The sequence below is a fragment of the Podarcis muralis genome, chromosome 6 (assembly GCF_964188315.1).
Source record: "Podarcis muralis chromosome 6, rPodMur119.hap1.1, whole genome shotgun sequence".
NCBI lineage: Eukaryota > Metazoa > Chordata > Lepidosauria > Squamata > Lacertidae > Podarcis > Podarcis muralis.
This window is the reverse complement of record NC_135660.1, coordinates 79381530-79405824: the sequence shown is the minus strand read 5'-3', so window position 1 is coordinate 79405824 and position 24295 is coordinate 79381530. Positions and strand designations below refer to the sequence as shown.

At 43.0% G+C, this 24295-nt stretch overlaps 1 protein-coding gene and 1 non-coding gene across 2 annotated transcripts in view; one reads left to right on the top strand and one right to left on the bottom strand.

Moving 5' to 3' along the window:
• The first annotated feature begins 13574 nt into the window (after positions 1-13574).
• SH2D4B (SH2 domain containing 4B) overlaps positions 13575-24295 on the top strand; it is an 83450-nt gene continuing 72729 nt past the window's right edge. Inside the window, exon 1 of the mRNA XM_028728446.2 lies at positions 13575-14354. Within this exon, the coding sequence (XP_028584279.2) occupies positions 14168-14354 (187 nt within the window). The 5' untranslated portion in view covers positions 13575-14167. The remainder of the gene's footprint in view (positions 14355-24295) is intronic.
• Positions 19198-19272, bottom strand: TRNAI-GAU (transfer RNA isoleucine (anticodon GAU)). Its single transcript has one exon. It is a non-coding gene; the product is annotated as a tRNA-Ile (tRNA).

Sequence of the window (24295 nt, the reverse complement as noted above, 5' to 3'; positions counted from 1 at the left end):
CAGAAACCCTGGATGAATAGAGAGGTCCAGTGCCTGTTGCGGGAAAGGAACAGGGCTTTCAGGTCAGGCGAGGTGCAGCTTTATAGTGTGGCAAGAGCAAACTTGAAGAGGGGTATTCGACGGGCAAAACTGGATTATAGGCTGAGGATTGAGGATAATTTAAGGAGCAACAACACAAGACAGATGTGGCAGGGGATTCAGCATATTACCAACTACAAACCTAACCTTGGTGCTGTCGACGGTGACCCTTTGCTGGCGGAGGAGCTTAACCTCTTCTTTGCTCGCTTCGAGAAGGAGCCACCTGAGATGCCGGTATTACAGCCATCAGCCCATAGGGGCCCCTCATTCACGGTAGAGGAGCATGAGGTGAGACAGGTATTGAGGATGGCGAATCCGAGGAAGGCGGCTGGACCTGATGGCATCACTGGAAAGGTGTTGAAGGGCTGTGCGGATCAGCTGGCGAGGGTCTTTACTAAGATCTTCAACAAGTCCTTACACCAGTCTATTGTCCCACCCTGCCTGAAGTCGTCAACTATTGTCCCTCTGCCTTAAAAATCCACAATCAGTAGTTTGAATGACTACAGACCAGTTGCACTGACTCCAATCATCATGAAGTGTTTTGAGAAACTGGTGCGCCGTCACATTATTTCCTGTCTTCCATCAACTTTTGACAACTACCAGTTTGCATACAGGGCAAATAGATCCACAGAAGACGCTATCACCACCACTCTCCATGCTGCTCTGTCCCATCTGGAGCAGCTGGGGAGTTATGTGAGGCTGCTGTTTGTGGACTTTAGCTCTGCTTTTAACACTATCCTCCCCCATAGACTGGTGTCCAAGCTAGAGGCGATTGGACTCTCCAACTCCACCTGTCTCTGGGTTTTGGATTTTTTGTCAGAACGTTCTCAGAGGGTTAGAGTAGGGTCACATATGTCCACAGCCCTTAGCCTTAACACCGGCTCACCACAGGGTTGTGTGTTGAGTCCCCTGCTCTATGCTCTCTATACGTATGACTGTACAGCCATCTACTCCAGCAACAAAATCATCAAGTTTGCTGATGACACTACGGTGGTAGGGCTCATTTCAGGAGGGGATGAGTCCGCCTATCGGGACGAGGTGGAGCGGCTCTGTGTTTGGTGTGGAGAGAACAATCTGGCTCTTAATACGGCTAAGACCAAGGAATTGGTGGTGGATTACAGGAAAAAAAAGGCGGACATTCAGCCCTTGTATATCAACGGGGAACGGGTGGAGAGGGTGGCGGAATTCAGGTTTTTGGGAGTAACTATCGATCAGGGCATGACTTGGAGCGCAAATACCACTGCTCTGGTGAAGAAGGCCCAGCAGAGAATTTATTTCCTCAGACTTTTAAAGAAGAACAATCTGAGTGAGAGACTGCTGGTGTCCTTCTACCGAGGCTCCATAGAGAGCATTCTTACATACTGTATTTGTGCTTGGTTCTCCAGTTGTACAGCTAGGGAGAGGAAGGTGCTCCAGAAGGTCATAACCACAGCCCAAAGGATTATTGGTCATCCTCTCCCATCTTTGGAAGAACTGTACGGTTCCCGTTGTTTTAGGAAAGCAAACAACATCCTGCAGGATTCATCTCACCCGGGATACAGTCTGTTTGCACTACTGCCTTCTGGCAGGAGATATAGAAACATCAAGTCAAGGACAAATAGACTGAAAAACAGTTTCTATCCAAGAGCTGTGGCCTTTTTGAATGCTGTAACTCGATAGTGTGACCTGGGAGTTTGATGGGTGTGGGTGTGGGTGTGGCTGGAATGTGGTTTGTTTGGTTGTTGTGGTTGTTTTGCTTTTGTTGTTTTTAAGGGATGACATCCAATTTCGTTGCACTTGTGCAATGTTGCACTTGTGTAATGACAATAAAGAATCTATCTATCTATCTATTTTCTTCATTGCCATTGAGGAGAGCATACCCGTCTGTCTTCAACAAAGAAAATGAGTTGCCTCAATTCGGTCACTAAAGAAGACTTCAGCCATTTGTTGAGGGCAGCTCATGTGATGCAGGGAGATGCTTTTTGGGATGTTGGCTTGCACTTCTCTCCTGTTTAATTATTCTCCTGAGTTTAATTATTCAGGGATGCAGCACAGCATCTCTGGCGCTTGCTCCAAAATAACATGGCAGTCACACTTGCCACTCATGCCATGCCAATATCTTCCCTGGGTGTGAACTGCCTTCCTTTCTTCCCTCCAATTCTTTTCCATCTGTAAAACTGAGTACTGCTGCTCCCACTGCTGCTCTGACCATTCCAAGCTCACGTGACAGTCAGATATTTTATTTCCACTTCTGTTTTTGTGCTGATACACCAACAAATCCCAAAATTATATACAGTATATACAGTGGCGTAGCGTGGGTTGTCAGCACCCGGGGCAAGGCAAGTAATTTGCGCCCCCTAACCCGTGGATTTGCACCCCCTAATCCGTGGATTTGCGCCCCCTAACCTGTGGATTTGCCCTAACCCCAGATGTTGTGCCCGGTGCGGCCGGCCCCCCCTGCACCCCCCACGCTACGCCACTGAGTATATATATGTCTGATTTCAAAAATGCCAAGAGGAAGGAACTGTTTTCCACCACAACCAGATTAAACTCAGGGACCAAGCTGTGCTATTACAAAGACTAAGGCTTCAGATGCAAACTCTAGATAATTTTTTAGAGACCACGACCTAAACCACATTTCTAATGGCTGTCATATTCATATTGTTTATTGTCATATTCGATTGTTAATTCAAACTTAATTCTATTGTGTTTTATGTTTGCTTAGTACGGTATGTGAACCTAGTCTGGGACCGTAATAAATGTCATTCATACAACCAGATAACTTTAACCATACCAAATTATTGTGGATTTGAAGGCACTGCCTTCTTAAGCACACTCAGTAGGGAGCAAGACCAGTAGAACCCCATGGAATTTATACCTCAGAAAACATACGTAGAAGGGGACGACAGAGGACGAGATGGTTGGATAGTGTTCTTGAAGTTACCAGCATGAGTTTGACCAAACTGCGGGAGGCCGTGGAAGACAGGAGTACCTGGCATGCTCTGGTCCATGGAGTCATGAAGAGTCGGACATGACTAAACAACAACAACAGTCTTTCTAGTAGGCTGAACCCCTACATCAGGAAGGTGCCACTCACTTTGGCTTACATTGTGGGATTGTAATTGGGAATATTGCTGTACATTAGTTCACTTACAATATTGACACTCATCCTTTCACAATCACATACCCTGCAAATGTTTCAGAAAAACCAGGACATTCCGTTTTTTATCGTGAAAGAATGGCAGCCATTTTAGTTGCCCTGATCTCACACGATTTTGTAGCACGCTTTCCCCCATAAAAAGCATTATTTTGGGTTGCAATGCTGCATGCTATACCCAAAATGTGTGTTTTGTGGCACTGTGCCTGGAAAAGCACCTTTTTGGGGGTGGGGTGGGGTGGAGAGGCCACGGTGCATAACTGCACAAGATCATGGCACCCAAGATGGCTGCCATGCTCTCGTGATAAAAATGGGAAGATGGTGCCCAGAAAGATGGCATCCTGGATTTTGTCTTCAAGGCGCTGGAGGGTATGCAATCACACTTTCCAAGGCAGTTTACAGCAGATAAGTGGAGCCGTAGTTAGCAAGACTCTCCCTTCCCCCTATTTGAAAGCACCATGTAGGCTGGCCATGAGAGGGCACCATAGACTTAACTATGTCCTTTGAAAGGGAAAACGAAATGGAAAATGAAAGGAGACAAACAAACCATCCATAATTAAAGCAGGGTGGGGAGAAAACAGGGTTTCGGTATTCCATTTTTAAGAATTGACAGTAGCGTTTGGGTAGATCGGAGGCAGGGAAGATTTGTTTGGGTGAGTGTTCCTTTGCATTTTCTTTTCTCATTGATGCTTCTCTGTGTGGGAAGACAGCCACAAATAAAACATTATCGCCCTCACCCCCTTCTCAGGCTGTCAGTTTGCTTCTCCCACTGCTTGATCCCAGATTCCATGGTCTATGGTGACACAACCATTATGTTTCCAAGGTTCACAAAATAATAAATGCTGTGCACCTCTAATGTGCCACATGCAAACAGTATGAGTGCATAATCAAGAGATAATATGACTTTTGTTATGCCTTAACACGCTTTAGCTAGCCGGTTGACTCATACTTATACTTTGAAATTTAATTAGATAAAAGCTTGTGTTTTCCCTCCCTTTCTCATGGCATCATAGCATTGTAGAGTTGGAAGGGATCGCGAGGGTCATCCAGTCCAGCCCCCTGCATTGCAGCTATCTCAACATGTGGTCTCCCATCCAATTTGAAACCGTACTAGACCCTGCTTTGCTTTGCAAATGTGCTAGCAGTTTCATTGCTGCATTTACATATCCAGAGTGTGCTTTTTATGAGAGCCCATTTCTGTTTTACATTTTGCTTGCTTTTTTCCTGGCCACGTGTTGGAAGCCCTTTGTGGGAAAAATCTGGGCGCCCTTTTCGCAGCCGATGATGCTCTACATCTGTATTGCCACTTCAGCCTGGGCAATTAGTATACTTGGGAGAGATGTGACGCTTTATACTGAAGTGTATGCAACAGCTTTTTGGCCATGGTAGAAATTCCAGAATTCACTAGATGCTTGTGCTGTAGTGATCAGACACCCCACCCCATCTGAACCTAGCTGTGCATTAGGGCTTATTCGCCACCCACCTGTTTCTACCTGCAAGGAACTCTTTCCACCTTGTCTGTTAAGGAACCCCTGTGAAATGCAGAGGATCGTGGGACCTATTATTCACCAGAACAGGTCTGGTTCTGGGTGTGAGTGGGTTCTCAGGTGGGCCTCCCACCTTGGTGCCCCTTTCCTTACCTGGTAATGGCAGGTAGGCAGCAACAGCTGTCATGTTCCAAGGGCTGCAATGATGGCACCCCTGCACGGCGAACCTTTCTGAAGGGGGGGGGGGGGGGCTCAACTAAGTTTTATGCAAAGTGGACCCATTGAAATTAATGGCCATGGCTCCATTAAGTCCATGAATTTCAAGGGGTTTACACTGAGTAAAACTGAGTTGAATGCCACTCTATATACACCAGCACTGCTGATACCACTTTGCCAACCTGGCTTTCTAAAGCCAATCTGTTTATCTGGTAGGTGGGTGGTTCTTTGCTAGAGAGAACACTGAGAAAAATTGCTCAGAGCGTTTTATTGTTTCAAATAGTGATGCATTTGGAAGTACACACCTCCTCAAGGTTAGCGATGGCTTGGAAGCTACATAAAGATGGTAGAAATCCAAAATATACATTGTGGAGTATTTTTCTTTGGGCTACACTGTTTATATAAATTGAGTGCATCTATTTAAATAGAGTTCTTTTATTTGAATCAAAAGTTCTCAGGTACATTCCTCACCACCCATGTTATTTTATTTATTAAATTTATATACCGCTGCTTCATCCAAGGGTGTTTTACAATTGCTGTTGCTGATACTGCAACTGATGCCACTGATAAATTGGGTGGAGGGCTGGTGGGCCACTCCAGAAATTTTTGAAGGCCATTTCCCTATCCCTGATGTGGGGTGCAGAATTCAAACCAATCTGAGACCAAACTGGCATAATTAGCACTAGTTAAGTCAGAACTACTCACCCACTTCTCTGTTCATTTTTGTTTCTCAGAATTCTGGTTAGAATAGTTGCTCACTGTCAGTAAATATTTGAATTGCATCACCCTATAGTCCAGGCATAGGCAAACTCAGTCCTCCAGATGTTTTGAGATTACATTTCCCATCATCCCTGACGCTGGTCCTGTTAGCTAGGGATGATGGGAGTTGTAGTCCCAAAATATCTGGAGGGCCGAGTTTGCCTATGCCTGCTATAGTCAGTATTGTGATGACATCACCCTTTCTGTATGATATGTGATTGGTTCTACCATGTGATTTTTAAAAAAAAATTATTTACTCATCCTCAGTGATGTCCTGTTTGCAGGTTTCCCATTGGCATCTGATTCACCCCTGTCAGAACAGGATATGTCAGTGTGATAACATAATGACATCCAACTGGTATCTAGTACCTTAGTGACTTGTACACCCCATGATAAACATAGAACCGAATGAGAACTGTTGCCTAAAAATGACACCAAGAGGTATCAATTCAAACATTGACAATTTCAGAAGGTTTGACAAAGGTTTCAGCCTACCCACCCCCCGTTCTGCAAAAAGAGCAAGCTTTAAGAAGGAAATCCTCTGAAAATCCTGAATTCTGAAAATTCAGTACCATAGCTAGGATAACTGCCTAATTCCCTAAAATGGCAAAATACTACAATATGTGGGTTACAATTTTAAAACAGATTACTAATTGTAAATACAGCAGTGGTAGTAATTCCAGGCCAATTAATCCAGAATGAAATGTCATGATCTTGTATATGTCATGTACTTGGTCTAGGATTAAGATTTTTATTTCTTCCAGCCTAACATCCTCTCTATTTAAGAAGGTCTCCCCTCCATCTTCCTTTCCACATATGCAGTACCTGACTGTTTTTATATAAATGTCACAGCCGAGGTGGGCTTTGGCTATGTCATAAACTCTGAATAAAATTCTTTTTGTGCTGCTTCAGCATTCTTGCGTTTTAGCCAGAGAGCTGTTTAGTTTAGAGAAAGGAAGTTATGTGAAAATATAAAATCAAGGTGAGCGAATAAGGTAGATGACCAGTTAAAGCAGTGCTTCCTAACCTTTTATTGGCTCACAGGAACCTTTGAAAATCTGATGAAAGCTATGGACCCCAGAACCCACCCCCCAAATACAATTTTCAAAGCAATAGGAAGAAAATAGAATGCATCTGTCTGTCTGTCGGTCTATCTATATCTCAAGGTTAAAGGCAACTGAACATGAGATACTAACCTTTTGCTGGGTGAATGATCTGGAGATGTGTGGATAAAACTACAATGGCAATTCAAGTACCTTGCCAAGTAAGGAGTTGTGATAAAAGTCAGCACAATCAATTGGTTAGGGCATTGACCTGATGTCCAGAAGTGTCATCTTGTAGAAGTTATTTTCCCTAAGCATTAGTTGTGCTCATCTGTAAAATGGGAATTGAGGTGTTCTTCTTCTTCTTCACGGGCTTGTTATGAAAAGCAAATAAAAAAATAATACTATATTTTTATCCTACTTTTCAAACAATGACAGCCTCTCAAAATGACTCTCATCAATTGAAAGAGAGAAGGGTACTGCCATAAGGGTCATATGAACAGACACAAAGGAAGAGAAGAGGTAGAGGAGAGTGGTCAGTCCTTCAAGGCCAGAACAAAATGGTGAGTTACGTGGGAGTTAATGTCCAGTTGCATCCAGGCTCAATTTCCCTCGTGATGTTCTTGCTTGAAGAGCAGTTGGTGGCTTTAATAGCAGTTGGTGCTGTTCCAGAGGTGGGCAACTGGCAGTTGGAGTCAAGTGTTCTTGGAATCAAGACAAGGAGGGGGGCTTTTGGAATCAAGACAGCTCCTCCCAATGAATGAGGCCAGGTTGATCTCTCACTTGCCATGGTATTTGTAAGCTGGATGGCAGGAAGAGACTTCCAAGGATTCCTTGGCTAAAGGCAGAGGTCAGAGTATGCTGTCTTCAAAGCTTCCTCCTCCTCCTCCTCCTCCTCCTCCTCCTCCTCCTCCTCTTCTTCTTCTTCTTCTTCTTCTTCCTCTTCCTCTTCCTCTTGCTCTTCCTCATATCTACAGAAGTCTGTGTCACCAACAAATAAACCACATGAAAGTTCACAGTAGGTAGAATCTTCCTGTGATTCTACAATGGCTCCCAGGTGAGGGGTTAGAGAGGGGTCAGAAGCCAGTTTCTCAGTGTGGTGAAGCCACATCAATAATCTCCAGGCAGCAACGTCACTAGAACTTAGGAGAGGGGTGAGACAGCAGCAACAATGGAGCTGTGTGGGCCCCCCATTGGGAGCACTGGATTGGCACCACCTAGTCTGCCCATGTAACCCCAACTTGGCCACCATCTTCCCCTTTCCTCTCCCAGTAAGTGGCAGTGACACTGCTGCTGAGTGGCTACTGCTTTGGCTGCACCCCATTGGGCAAGCTGCCCCTGCTGACGGTCTTCAATACATTGGGTTGAATCCAGACTAATTTAGTTGCACTGAAATTCCATGGATTTCATAGCACAAATCATAACTAGGTTGTCCTGTTGCATCTAACTTAGTCTAGATCTGACCCATTGACTTTTGGATGACCTGGAGAATATATTGGCTAGGTAGCTATTTTGTGTTTTGGAGATGCTAACCCCCCACCCCTATGCTTGAAGATCCTGTAACATAAATCTTCTCCAATGACATTTACAAGCTTTACTATCTAAGGCTGCCTAGTGGCTTCTTGCCTGATAAGAGCGAGCTGACACACATACCTTCAGTTGCTATGTTACACCAACTTTCACTTGAGACAATTGCACTTGGCTGTACAACTATGCTGTGTTTAGCTTGAAGGCTGTGTTGTTCACCTATATGCAAAAGATCTGCTTAATAATAATAATAATTTATTACAAAAGCACGATGAGTTTAGAGGATTTATACAGGCTTCTCTAACATTTGACTGTCAGACATAAACAGGGCACCTGTACACTATTTCCTGAATTCAATAGGTAATTTTTGTATATGGACAGAGTCCCAAGTGGTATATAAACAGCTGGTCCGACAAAACTTCATGTGCTATGCAGTGATAGCAACCACGCGCATAGTAATACATTCTGAACTTTGCTCTAGAAAACAACAATTCTGCTCTTATTTGAAGAAAGGGGAATTATAAGGCAAAGGCCTAGACACCAGGTTTACCAAATGCTGAGTGACAACATTAAAGCAGCAGGTAACAAGAGACCTTTAAGTCAAAGATTTGGCTGGCTATTTCAAATCAATATGTGAGCTTCATCTTTCATCCCTTCTACAGATCCCTAGGCTTGTGCGGGTCTCTTTTCTGCCCCCACTCTCTTTCAGCTTTCCTTCTTTCCTCTGAAATTATTTTCCAGTTTTGTGCTTAGTTAATTTCAGATTCTGCATTTAATAGTCTTGGAGGGACCCCCCCTCCTGCTGTGTGGTAGGTCAGTCCTTCCATGTTTGGTGGCCCCATCCTATTCATTCTACCCCAACCAATTGCCCTGACAGCAGCTCTGTAGATCTTCCTTTTAATTTTCTAATCTAGGCTGCTGCAATTTTGCAGACCACTCTCTTTCCCTAGATACCTCTGCTTCTTCTGTTGATTCTTCCTGCCTTGCTTTTCTGTAAGATTAAGCTGTCCAGGCAATGATAACTGGATACACTTCTGCCTACTTTTCCAACCTGTGATGTTAGGATAGCTCATCCAATCCCTATCAGAGGCTTCCCTACTGTAACCACCACAACTAACCTAAAATCATTCTGTTGAATTCATCTCAGACAAGCATGTACCATAAAAAAAAATCAAAGGGAGAGGTGTGGGGCAAGAAGGGAAGATGTTTCTTTCTTTTACCTTCTCTCTTTACACCCCTCCAATTCCTGTCAATGGAGCTGGCTGTGGGAACAACCCATGGAGCTCCCCTGTTCAAGGAAGTCATCACCAGTCTCAAGCAGAGAGGTTGTTGTGAGTCTCCCCAAATTCTACTCCACTCAATGGAGTTGATGTGCAAGAGGAGCCAACAGGGACTTTGCTGCCCACAAGCAAACTGGAACAAACTGTACGAAAATAGGCATGCATGTATGTTTGCAAATAAAAAGAAGAAAATACTCCGCCAATGGGTGTCTTCATGCTGCCAATGAGCATTTTTTTAATTAACATTCTTGTGTTACATATGTATACATTGTCATATTACATTACATGGCTTATTATAATATGAATTTCAACATGTATACAAAATTTATATACAAAATATATATACCTAAAGAAAGGGGAGGGGAGAAAAAAAGAGAAAATAAAGACAAAAAACTATTCCAAAATCATATATGTAACCAACACTACAGACTTCCTGTCAATCACGTTGCATATTCCCTTTTTACAAACGAATGTACTCTTATTATTGTATATTTCTTTACATTTTATCCGATACATTCCTATATCAATATGTACCCTTAATCTTATTTCTCAACTCAATTTCTCTCCGTCAATCGAATGCTAGCATAGATAGCGAACCTTTACTGTATTTCTGAACATATATCTTATACAGTGGTGCCTCACAAGACGAAATTAATCCGTTCCGCGAGTCTCTTCGTCTTGCGGTTTTTTTGTCTTGCGAAGCACAGCTATTAGCGGCTTAGTGGCTATTAGCGGCTTAGCGGCTATTAACGGCTTAGCGGCTTTAAGAAAAAGGAAACAAACTCGCAAGAACTTGCAAGACGTTTCGTCTTGCGAAGCAAGCCCATAGGGAAATTCGTCTTGCGGAACGACTCAAAAAACGGAAAACTCTTTCGTCTTGCGAGTTTTTTGTCTTGCGAGGCATTCGTCTTGCGGGGCACCACTGTATCTATCCCTCATGCTGCCAATGAGCATTAGAAGCAGAGAGTGTCTACAGAAGTCTAGTGTTCCAAACATGGGAAGTAATAGTACTGCTCTATTCTGCCTTGGTGAGACCACAGCTGAAGTACTGTGTCCAGTTCTGGATGACCAAGATGCTCAAGGATCTGCAAACCAAACCCTATGAGGAATGGTTGAAGGAGCTGGGTATGTTTAGCCTGGAAAATAGGTGACTGAAGAGATATGATAACCATCTTCAGGTATCTGAAGGGTGTCACATGGAAGATGGAGAAAGCTTGTTTTCTCCTCTAGATAGTAGGGACCAGACCCATGGCTTTGCATTACAAAATAGGAGATTAAACACCAGGAAGAACTTTCTGACAGTAAAAGCTGTTGACAGTGGCATGGACTCCTTCAAGAAGTAGTGGAGTCTCCTTCCTTGGAGGTTTTTAAGCAGAAGTTGGATGGCCATCTGTCATGGATGCTTTAGTTGAGATTCTTGCATTACAGGACTAGATGACCCTTGGGGTCCCTTCCAGTTCTACAATTCTACGATTCTAGGAAATGTACCAAAATGCCTATAATAATGTGTATTCTAGGAAAAATACATTTTAGAAATGCGTAATTTGAGAGAAATTTTGTTTAGAAATGTATATTTTGTCAGCAAATGTAAATATAAATTTTCATGAGTTTTTGGTTTTTTTTAAAGAAAATAACAGATTAAAGCAGAAATGGAATAGGACAGAATTACAAATGAACACCCGTGAACCTGACAGAGAGTGATCCACTCATTCCGATGCTGAACTGCTCTGACAATTAACACAAAGTGTTTTTGGTGGTGTAAACTGACTGTTGAGTTTTGCCAAGGAAGCTTTTGCCAAAAAGAAAAAAGAAAGACTTTGACCAGAATAATCATTTAGAGAATTTTGCCCTTTTCTGTTACCTTGAATCATGATCAGTAAATGTCCACCTCTTAAAACAAACAAGTTGTTTGATTTGCATCATTCTCACTGATGTTGGGAAAAAGATATGCGAGAAGCTTGGAAACCTTCCATTATGGGGGATAGTTCTATCAGCAGCTACCAGCTATGATAGTTAAATGGAACCTCCAAGTCCAGCAGCAATATATGCGTATGAATGCCGAGTTGGGGGAACAAAGAACAGAGGGGAAACTCTTTCCACAATGTCTTATGTTGCCTATGCAAAAAGTCACAAACAAAAATATTTCACCAAGGGCAACTGTAAAACAAAGGGTAGTGATGTGATAGCAAAATGCAATACAGTGGTACCTCTGGTTATGTACTTAATTCGTTCCGGAGGTCCGTTCTTAACCCGAAACTGTTCTTAACCCGAGGTACCACTTTAGCTAATGGGGCCTCCCACTGTTGCCGCGCCGCCGTTGTGCGATTTCCGTTCTCATCCTGAAGCAAAGTGTTTAACCCAAGGTACTATTTCTGGGTTAGCAGAGTCTGTAACCTGAAGTGTATGTAACCTGAAGCATATGTAACCCAAGGTACCACTGTATTTTTGTGTGAATTTGCATTTTGTTATTATATCACTGCTCTGTGTATTGTGTTGCCTGTGGCAGATATTTTGGTTAGTTTATGGGTGGAAATAGCTGCACTTAGCAGTTTTCTTTTGCTGAAAATGGAGCAGAGGTTTTTAGGTCACATTCATGTCATACATGTAGAGCACATAGCTTCACCTAAGAATCCTGGGAACTGTAGTTTATTAAGGGTGCTGGAAATTGCAACTCTGTAAGGGCAAACTACAGCTCCCAGGATTCTTTGGGGGAATCCATGTGCTTTGGCTGTATGATGTGGAATTGACTGTAGATGGAAGTTGGATTACAACCGAGACTTGCAACAAAATGTTGTATTCTTGCCTTCTAAGAGAAATGTTCCTATTCAGGGTACTAGTTAGCCAGCTGAGTCCTCCTCTAGGGTAGTATAAACTATAAGGGGCTCCAAAACATCCATTTGCTTCTCATCCCCAACTTTATGTGGCTACTCAGCATGCTTGGTATTCATCAGGCTGTTTTTTAATGGTTCTTTTATTTTGAAAAGCCTTTTTTTATACGACTCGGTTCTCTCAAGTATGACGATACCTTCTTTAGAGGCACTGGAATTGTTCCAGTCTAAATGCTACGATGCGGTTAAGGTGTCACTCCACCTAAGACGGGCATAGAGCAATCCGATACAAGTTGGCCAAGGATGTGACTCTCAGCCGATGAAGATCTGAAGTCAGAAAGCTAATGTTAAGGTCATGTAGCCTTTTGAATTAATGGTTCTCTTGATGTTCCAGAGAGACTGCCTTCCCTTAGCATCCTGCTTGACCTTTTGCTCTAATCCAGCAGGACTCTTACATTCTGATGATCCAAAAAATAGTTATCTTTTCTAAAAAGCAAGGGGAAAAAAAAAGAGTAGATGTCTTACAAAACTATTTTGATGATATCTGAATAATTCAAAGAAGCCTGAGCATCTTGTTAGACTATTAACATCTCCATGGCCTTTTGGTGGCCTGAGTTCAACTGGTTGGCAGTTTTGTTATGCATTTAGCTGTTTCAAATGGGATTTTAACAGAATTTTACTATCGTCTATTATGCTTTAAAATCTATTATTACACATCTTAGACCTTAGAGGCTGGACGGGGCTATGATTAGTTGCATATAAATTATTGTAATAGAAACCCCGAGGAGCTAACAATAGTATTTCACGGAGAGCAGGAAAATGCCAGTAAACAGCAAAAGGTCACCATTTGCTTAAAAAGCAATCTCGTCTCTATCTTCCCACTGCAGAATGGAAAACACACCGATGGCAGGAGGGTTAACGCAGTGTGCTTGAACTGCCAAGGCCAGACTTTGGCTTAATTAATATTAATTAGCTGCCTTGCAAGTTTTCCTCCTGACAGCTTTGGGCTGCTCTTCCATTCCTTTCTGCAAGTTTGAAAGGGGGAAAAAACAACAACCCAAAAAACTTTTTTAATCCGTTAGTGCTGAATCACCATGTCTGTTGGCAGTAAGTAAACATGACCCTAGACAGAGCCAGGTGGTGGCGTGTGCTCCAGCGACCAGGGAGAGTAAGCAGCACTAGAGATAATGTGTAAACGTGTGTTGCCTTTTATCAGAAGGGATCAGTTCCCAAAAGGCGCTGGAATGACATAGATATCGCCGGTGTAGTTGTTACTTTTCACCATGACATCATAGATTTAAAAATAAACCCCGAGGCACAAATCCCCAGCACTACATCAAGGGGAACACACCACCGTGGGAATGAGAAGCAAGAAACCTGGGACACCGTGCCATAATCGGATCAGTTTTGTAAAATACTGAACTGTTTCCAGGTATTTAAGTGGCAGCTGTCAGGAGTTATCCTCTTTCCCCTTTTGGGGAGCCTTTTAATACCATCCAAGTGGCTCATGCTTGTTTGTACGCCTTCGCCCTGCCAATCTCCTGTTCCATCTCTCTCTCCCCCCCCCCATTGGACACCTGTTGATAGGTGACACAAGCTATTATTATTGTGGCGATTAACGGAAACCGATCGGAGCATGAAAGAGAACCCAATCCCTCTCAGGAAGGGCCAGCACTTTCATTTCAAGTTGTTTTTGAGGAAGTGCTAAAGGCGTTAATTTGGCTGGACTGGACAGGGTATTTTTCCTTCAGTTTTGAATTTTGTCTTTTCTACCTGGCCACTGTACACGAGTTGCTTTCTTGACCGGATTGCCATGCTGCAGCAAATTTTGAGGGATATGTACATCGACCCGGAGCTACTGGCCGAACTGAATGAAGAACAGAAGCATGTCCTCTTCTACAAGATGAGAGAAGAGCAGGTCAGGCGATGGAGGGAGAGAGAGGAAGACACGCAGGAGGGAGAGGCGGCTGTGCTGCAAAGGACAGTGAGACTCAAGCAGAGTAAGATTTGACAGCTTTTCTGATCACCAGTCATTTCTGTGGGGAGTTGAATGTCTCAATGTCTGTGTATTCCTCATATTGTCTGCTCTGGCAGTTGCCCTGTGAAGGAAATCCCAAGAAGATGGAAACTGAGATCTCACCCAGGCAACTGCCAGGTGTATTGGTCTTGAACCTAAGCATTCCAAGTTCAGGCCTAGAACTCTGCCCAATGAGTCACAATGGCTTCAGTGCAGAATACGGTAGTTGCAGTTCAGTCGCATTGAAATGAAAGGGGGTTAAGTCAGCTCTGAATTTTTTCTCCTCTATGGATTAAGCATGACTCTTTGTTTCTCTTTATGCATGGGGGATCTGTGCCTTTCAACTTGCACACCTAATCCATAGACTCATTGTTTCTGTATAATGCTTAATAGTGTGTAAAACTAGCAGACCAGAAGTATAGTGCCTACTGGCACCACCAGTCCCCCTACTGGGCTGTGAATGGGCTAGAGTGGGGTGGTGAGCAATACCTCTCTAAATTGTCTTCTGAATGCCTCATGAGGACATGATTATACATTAATTCAGGCATAGGCAAACTCGGCCCTTCAGATGTTTTGGGACTACCATCATCCCTAGCTAACAGGACCAGTGGTCAGAGATGATGGGAATTGTAGTCTCAAAACATCTTGAGGGCCAAGTTTGCCTATGCCTGCATTATTTCACGACACACCCTCTAAGTGTCCCTATTTTCCAGGGACAGTCCTGGATTTACAGAAGCCATCCCAGTTTCTGATTTGATCCTGAATGTCCCACTTTTCCTTAGGGCATCCCTATTTTCCTTAGAGAAATGTTGGGCAGTATGGAGTTATTTGGCCCCTGAGTCAAGGAGATAGGTAACTATACAAGCTTTTGAAGACATCTGAGGGCAGCCCTGAATAGGGAAGTTTTTTTTTAAAAAAAAAAGTTTAATGCTTCTATATAAGTTGGAAGCCTCTCAGAGTAGCTGGGGCAACCCAGTCAGATGAGTGGCGTATAAATAATAAAATTATTATTATGGAATAGGACGTCCCTATTGTCATTGGAGAAATGTTGTAGGGTATGTCATGGTGGCCAGGGAAACCCACCCAGATGGGCGGGGCATCAATAATAATAATAATAATAATAATAATAATAATTGCAAATGGAACCCATCCCAGAAAAGCCAGTACCTCAGCAGAGAAATGGCACCCTGGGATGTCTTTCTTAGCTATTTACTTTACTGTTTATATTCTTTGAATTTGTTCCATTTTCATTTCATATTTATTTTTGTACCTGTTTTGTTTTTGTTTGTATGTAGGTGTGTGTGTGTTTTTCTTTTCTTTTTCTTTTTCTTTTCTTGTCTTTATTTTTGCCAAATGTATGTACGCTTTGCCTTTGCTTTGTATTTGCATAATAAATCAATAACAACAACAACAACTATATAGTTTTTCCTGTAAACAAAGTAAAGACTATGAAATAATTGTGTGCTATAGTTGTCTGGGGTCAGAAGAATAGACAGACGTCAGTCAGAGGTGTTTTGCGGGCACAGAGTAGGAAGTGCCCCAAATGGCCCATTCACACTGGGACTGAAAGACTTTATAATCTCTGATTCGCTTGTCTAAGTCCCACTGTTTTTAAATATAGTGTGAAGGGTATCTCTTCGGGAGACCTTCAAGAGCATTCTTGCATTCTTGCAGTTCCCTCCCATGTGCAAATAAAAGCCTGTTCAGTTTGATTGATCTGTCATTTGTTGGGAGAAGGGGGTTCAGAATGCAGCTCAGCTCTGTGCGCCAAAACAACATTAAGAGGATGAAGATTGTCTTGTGCAGAAGATGAACATAATGCACACTAACACCGAAAAATGTAACTGCAACATTTTTATATAGTAATTTGTCACAGTGTTGACAGCTGCATTTCCATATATAAATTATACATTAAACCTATTCTGCTTTTTAGTGCACAGAATTGTTTTCCGGGTAATTAATTTTCTGGTTTACAAAGAATGATGAAAAAGAGGAGAAAACGATCACAGGAAACTTTATACTGTCTTTCTATCTCTGCATGCATGCGTCTCACCTATGCTCAATGTTTTATGACACTTTGCTCCTTCCAAATGACTTGCCCATGTCTTTAGCTGCAGTTTTTGTGTGTGTGTGTGGTGGAATTGGGGCAGAGTGACTGGCGAAAGTTGTTTCCATCCTTCATAAAAGAGAAGGACAATGTTTTTCACCTTAAATGGGAACAAAGGCAGCCTGATCAATTCTGAACTCAGTTGGAGTACAATGGAGACCAAGGTTATGCCAGTAGGGCAAGCTGAAAAACTTACATGGGTGACTTTGAATTGGCACTGCAGCTTGCATGGTGAGAAGGAGTCTCACAGCCCTGTGTTCCGCAGAAAGCCCTATGCCAGCAGTGTGCTGTAGTGGTTAGAGTGCTGGGATTCAGAGTGGGGAGACGGAGACCCTGGCTCAAGCCACACTCAGCTGTGTAACTCTCACTTGGTGACTAACTTACCTTTGTTGTGAGGGTGAAAAGGGGGCTGGAGAGAACTTTGTACACCCCTCAAGGATGAGCTGTGGAAATATAAAGAGAATTAAAAATACCTCAAATTACCTAGAGTTTTAGGAATGTCACAGGGCTGGTGCACATTTTTCAATGTTTTCTGGGCCGCAGCTTGAGCTATTGTAGCTTAAACACCCCAGACAACACTTTGGGCTCATGCACACTCCTGTTTGCCCCATGCCTTGAAAGCATGGGTTCAAATGGCTTTGCCGATTCCCTCCGGAAAACCCGCTCCTTGGCACTAAATCAGAACAAGCGTCAAGCTGCGGAGAACCTGATTGCCATTTGTTCCGATTCAGCGCTAAAGATCCGGTTTCCACGAGGGAAAGCGGCAGGGCAAACGGAGGTGTCGCTAAGCCCTTTGATTCTCACTTGCCTCCTAGGGCTTCTCTACGTCTAGAGTCATACAATCCTAGAATTGTAGAGTTGGAAGGGACCACAAGGGTCATCTAGTCCACCCCTTACAATGCACAAATCTTTTGGCCCAACGTGGGGCTCGAACCCACAACCCTGAGATTAAGTCTCAGGCTCTACCGATGGAGCTATCCAGCACCTAGCATCCAGATTTCAGCCCATTTCAGAAACACGTATTTGCCTTGCTCCCCGTCTTGGAACCCTGTGATTGTGCTAGGGATCTCTAATAAGGCTGAGAATGAGTTTTTGTCCCAGGTAAGTCTTGAACCAGGAGCTTCCATAGCTTGCTTTCTTAAAGCATCATTTGACGCTTCTTTAGCGAGAAGTAGGACCCACAATGCTATGGTGGATATATATCTCCAACTGAGTGTGCCAGGGATTGCAACCCCAGCCTGTACATTATACCATGTGAATCTGACATTTTTAATCACATATATTCTCTCGCCCTCTGAAAGGAGGATTCTTACTTCAAATGGAGAAGCAATACTTTACTGCAAAATTTCAATAGAAAGGTCTTTCCATAGAAGGAGGCAGGTCTCTCTATGCCCTATGATATTGTGGTGTTTCTTCAGCACATACCTCTCATCTCAGATCATAAACTTGGGAAATACATATTTAGTCATTTTCCATTTTAAGCCTTCATTAATACACATACGTTTTCATTTCAGTGTGAATTAAATCAACTATACTTAGCCTCACACCTGAAATTACATGATGTCAAGTTGTGGGGCAGGTGAACATGGCTTGGCAAAAATGGCCTCACAGGGCAAATTAGGACCAATTTGTCTGGTGGCCAGAGGTTCATACAGTACCTACCCTAGGTTAATCCAGAGGCTTAATCTTGCCTGTCAGTCACAGGGGCTGAAGCTCACACACGATTCCCTTCTGTGTCTGTAGACCTGCATACCCTCAGACCCAGCCTTGAACCCGGAGGTTCTCCATTCAAGCCCCAAAGTCTTTCATAATAGGTTACCTTAGTAGGGCTGGTAGTTAGGCACTTGTGTAGAAACAGGATGATTTTTTCTGCCTAATGCTGGGCTCCCTTGTTGCGCATAAATCTTGCTTCTTTTACTTAAGAGCTAAACGATTAAACAAGTCTTGTAGTAACAGATGTGCCTTAGCTTGGGCTCCTGCCTCCATCAGCTCTTTGCATAGCTGTCAGGATAGTTTTAGATGTTATGAATGGGAGCTTGGTTTCGTTCATAACAGCAAAACCAACTTCCACAGATTCTAAATAAACCGGAAAACCATCCCTGCCCTTTGGATATACTTAAAAAGTGTGCGTTGATGCCCGCAGACTGGTTAAACCATACAGAAATGGAGTAGGAAATCTCTTTCACAAGTGAGTACCTTGGGCTCAAGAGAGCTTAAAATTATTTTCTTTCCTTTTCTCTTTCTCCCAGCACACAGTTAAGTGTATCTTGGAGCACAATATGGGAGTTACTCTTCAACATGATCTTGCAAAGCTGTATCACTTTTCCATTTACTCAGAGTAGGAGGCTAGAATAGATATCTGCTTCTAAGGACTCCCACTTTAGGGCACCCACAAAGTGGAATTGACCATTACCCCTCCCTGGGGCCTTCCTGACAAAAATGAGAAGAACCAGTTTGGCAAGTTTCTACACCCTGTGATCAAAGGTTGCTGAGAGAAAAAGTAGGATCAATAGGGCCATATCATTTTCCCTTAGTGATTTCTAAGTGAAGATCATTGATCAAAGCAATAGGTGCAGCCTCTGTTCTGTTCCCAGCCTGCAGGCTGAACTAGCAGCACCCGCTTCTTAGCCACATACCTACCATAGAGTTGGAATCATAGAGTTGGAAGGGACCCTGAGGATCATCTAGTCCAACCCCCTGCAATGCAGGAATATGCAGCTGTCCCATACGGGAATCAAACCTGCAACCTTGGCGTTATCAGCACCACGCTCTGACCAACTGAGCTATCTGGGACACGAAACAACTACTCTGAAATCACTGAGTGTGAGCCTTTCACTAAGGTTCCTTATATGCCATTTGATTGCTACTGACTTGGGGGCTTGTCCTAAAATAGCAAAATCCAGATAATAGCCTGAATATGCCATTTATTAACCACCCACGTCTTTTGTAAACAAAGCATTTGTGTTAATCAATTATGGATAATGCCTTCCTTCATCAATTATAGAATGACAAATCTGCAGGGTTTTTCTTCTTCTTCTTTTAAAAAAATCTGACCCTGAATGGTGAGAAGACTGCCTTCCAGGATGATCAAAGCACTTTTACTGATGAGGGGGAAAACCTGCTGTTCTGGAAAATTCAACAGCATCTGGCTCTGTCCCTTTTGATTATGTGGAAGGTGGAGCCTGTCTAAGAGACCATCTTTCAACCGTATAACTTTTCCACTAAGGTCACAGTGGGACCATTTTCTTTTCTTTTCTTTTTTTAAATAACTTTTATTCAAAATTAAAACAAAATATATTATCCAGAAACATATCATCCTTATTTCCCCCCATTTTTCCTCCCTCCCCTCCCTCCCCCCACAGAACTCACCCACCCCCACTCCCTGACTTCCTTCAGTTCCAGTGTTTGATTTCTCTAAAAATGCTGTTTTCTGCATGTTACACAGTTGTATGAATCCTCAAACTGTTTAGCTGATTATTATCAATAAAAAGTTTGTGAATGTTTATACAAAACCAGCCAAGAAGTCCAGTTCACTTTGTTGCATCTTCAAATACTTTGGAAAGGGTTCCCATTCATCTTTAAAGTCACAGTTATCCTTGTCCCGTAGCTTGTATGTCAGTTTTGCCAGTTCTGCATAGTCCATCAATTTTTCTTGCCATGATTCTTTAGGTGGGGTTTCTTCAGTTTTCCATCCTTCTGCTACCAGAACTCTCACGGCCTTTGTCGCATACATCAAGATGTTTTTCAGCTTTTTTGGCAGATCTTTCCCTACAATCCCTAATAAAAATGCTTCAGGTTTTTAAACAAATGTTAAATGGATACGGTGGCACCATTTTCAAACAATGTTTCCATTGAAATATTTTGCCTTAGGAGCCACTTATAATTCGGGAATAAGTTGTGTCGTTTGTCTCTTCTGCCTATCAGCTTGTAAGTGACAATCTGCACAGAGAATTGATCACTACTGAAAAGCGAAGAAATATTTAATGAAATAAATAAATAGAAAGCTCCACGGCTAAGTGGATATGTCATGTCTCTCCAGGCAAAGTACAATGTCCAGTTTAGTATAGTATATAAGGCAGAAATACTAATTTTAGTGGGAAGCAATGGTGGATTTTTTTTGTCTGTCTGATTTTTTTGTGTTGTTGTTTGTAGTATGTCAGGAGAAGCCAATTAGAAAAAATTATCATGTACTTTTAAAGCAGCCTAATTAGTATTAGAAGGAAATGGGTCATTTCACCCTCGTTTCAAATCTGCTGTGACGCTAATATTCTATTTGACAGTGCTATCTTTTCCCAAGCTTCTTATCTGTTTTTATATATAAAGCTTGTTGGCCTCTTCTCCACAAAATGCCCAAACTGTTGTACAATAAAACAAATAATTAAAATCGTGTATCTGTTAAAGACAAGCATAACTTAAAACTAGCAAGAGTTTATAACCTGCAGCAATAAAAACACCCATATAAAACCACCCTCAACTCAGCCTTCCAGCAGTTTTATTTTAAAAGGCTGTCCAATAATGATAACGATAAGAATAAACAAAATACAACAACTTGCTGGAGAAGTTAGCACATGGATAAAGAGGCATATTTCATGTGGCTAGCTGTCCCACAAGACCCCTGGAAAGCGCTGTTTTAAAAAACACAGTGCCCCCAAATGCACACTTTGGAGCACTGCACAAGATCTATGCCCTGAAAAAAAGCTTTTTTTTGGGGGGGGGACACAATCTCATGTGAGTCACATGATTCACACGCAGCCCTGAAAAATGGTATCCTAGTTTTGGGCCACTTCGTATTGGAAATTTTGGGAGTGGAAGCATTGCAGCACTGTGACCACTAGGTCCAACCCATGGAGATGATCCAGTCTCGATGGTATCAAAAGCCAAATTGAAGGAGGAAAAAGCCACTGGACCATACTCCCTGAAAATCCCTTAGGGATTTTCAAGGCTGCTTCTGTCCCTGAACCAGGCCTGAATCCAGTCTGAATTAGGCCCATGTGATTTGTTTCATCCAATAACTCCTGCAGTAGAGCAGCTTTGCATATCCCCTCACAAAGTCTTGGCTCCTTTTCCTCACCCTTCTCAGTGGGTGAGCACTCGGAGAGCTGCCCATTTGAAGAGGCAGTGAGAGCTCCTGTTCACCTGGGACTCCTGATCAAGGCTATTTCATTTCCCTTCCTTCCAGGGGCTGTGACTCTTGCACCTTGTCCAGAGGGCATGTCTTTGGGGGAGACCACAAGGGCTCTCATCCTGAAGTCCTCAGCCCAGGAGGAGCAGCTGGCAGGAGATAGGAACGGTAGTTGCAGCATGAACACACAGCAGTGAATAGAAGGTTTACAATGCATGAAACTTGGGATTATTTTTATGGTTTAGGGTAGGTTTAGGCTGCAATCCTAGGCACACTTACTCGAGAGTAAGTACCACTGCAATTGATGCTACAGAACATTGGCCGTGACCTTGTTAACATCCTTAAACTGGGTGTCAAATGTATGAGAGGGTGTTTGGGGGAAGTTGCTAACTTTGAGCTTTACTGAACCCAACATTCAGCATCCCCTGGCAGCAAAAGCCACTAGATTGGGTGCTGAACCTGACTTCCTGCCATTGGAGCTTTGGTTGTGTGTTGGCTGAGAATGCGTGGTACTGTTTCAGCATAAGAGTGTGACACAGTTGTGGAAGGCCTAGGTATTCTCTTTGCCATTGCCTTTTTTCTTTAGTGAGTAGCATTTGGTTTCTCGCCTCCATCTGGTGTGGGTATTAGTTTTCTTAGCACCATTTGCGTCCTCCCCCTATGTCTTCTGTATATCTATAGGTAGCTCTTTCAATAGCATTTAGTTTCCCCACCCTTCACTTGGTGTAAGTTAGCTTTCCCCCTGTCACTCCACTTGCCTGTTTCATTGTTGTTCTCAATTGCATCCCTAGTTCTTTATCCCATCTGCCATCTTGTTGCCTCCTCTCCTCATGTTTGCCTTTTAAACTCACAAAACACCCCTCTCTGTTTCTTTCCTGTTGCTTCCCATTGGCCAATGAAATTTAAGGCAACGCTTACAAAATCAAGACTCATTTAAGCACAATGGCTTTTTCCGGATGGAGTGGAGCTGGTCAACTACACTAAATAGCAGTCTAAAGCAGGGATGACTATCCCACGGCTTGACTTCTGTAAGAACTGCATACCCTCCAACATTTCTCCAATGAAAATAGGGACATCCCATTCCATAAACTGCTAGAATTCCTGCTCCATGATTGCAGTCATGGGATTGTTGTCTATCACATGACGGTATATGTTTTGACTCCAAAGAGTGGGAAGTGATGGAGACAGGATGTTTGTGTTACTGTGTTCCGTGAAGTGGGACTACTGTCCTTTGTTTTTTCTCTTTGCTGTCTGATGCTAGAGAGAAAGGGATCCATGTTGCAGTGTTATGTGTGTGTTTATATGTAAATAAAGTAGATTAGCCAAAATGCTGAGTTGCTGAGATCTGTTATGTAAGCTGCGGAAACTCTGCGGATCCCTAAGTGTGCCAGTGTCTGTTGGCATCGGTCGCTGTGATGTTCGGGCTGAAGAAAGCTTTTGAAGCTTCGAATCATCGAGACCAGGAGGGAGGGAACATGCCATTCAGGCATGTGTCTCTGCCAGGGTCCTACTCGAGTGTAGGACGAGCTCCTGACATGAACACCATTTATACCCTGCCCATCTGGCTGGCTTGCCCCAGCCACTCTGTGTGACTTCTAACATACATAAAAACATAATAAAACATTAAACATTGAAAAAACTTTCCTTTACATGGCTGCCTTCAGATGTTTTCCAAAAGTTGTGTACAGTGGACCCTCCAGATATGAACTTAATTCGTTCCGGAGGTCCTTACATACCCCGAAAAGTCCACAACATGAGGCGCCACTTCTGCAAATGCACGTGGCGCGATAGAGTGCTTCTGCATGTGGCACGCAGAGCGCTTCTGCGCATGTGTGCGCGGCAAAACCCAGAAGTATACATTTCCGGGTTTGCCACATTCACAACCCGAAAGTTACGTTACCTGAAGGTAACGTAACCCGAGAGTCCACTGTAGTTACTTATCTCCTTGGCTCGGGGGGGGGGGGGGTCACATAACACCATACTGTCCAATGTTTTTTCCAGTAAAAACAAGATAATCCTAAGGAAAAGCAGGACATTCAAAGATCAAATCAGAAACCAGGACAGCTTTTGTAAATCCAGGACTGTCTCTGGAAAATAAGGACACTTGGAGGGTCTGCAACTGTTGTTTTAAATGCTTGGAGCAAGTTTTTGAGTCTTTGGCATTGAGTGGTGGTGGGAGAAAGCAATATTACATTATTAGGCTGGGTATTTTCTTAATGTTTCTGTGCTATCTATTAAAACAGAGGACCAAGAAGTTAATGCAGGCATATGGCTATCATTCTGTGCCTGCATTAATTTGGAGTTAATGACATTGATTAGACTCTGTACATCAGTGAGGCCAACACACTGTAGTGCCATTTCATACATTATTTCGGAACCTATTGCCAAACATGCTGATGGCATGCATGTCTATTATTTGCAATATTTGCTGGGAAATGCTTGTAAGCAGGACCCAGGGCCTTAATGGGGCGCTGCTTGCAGGGATTTTGCCAGAAAAGGCCATGATTTATACATGTGTGAGCTGAACCATTCATCAATAATGCTGTGTGTACTTTGTACTCAGAAATAGGTTCCCCAACAGGGAAAATAAAAATGAATTGGCCCTAAGATATGCCTTTTAAAATACAAGTCACCTAGCAACCCTAACTCCCAAAGTTCCAGAGGCTCTAATTGGATGATTTTGCAAGTATTCATA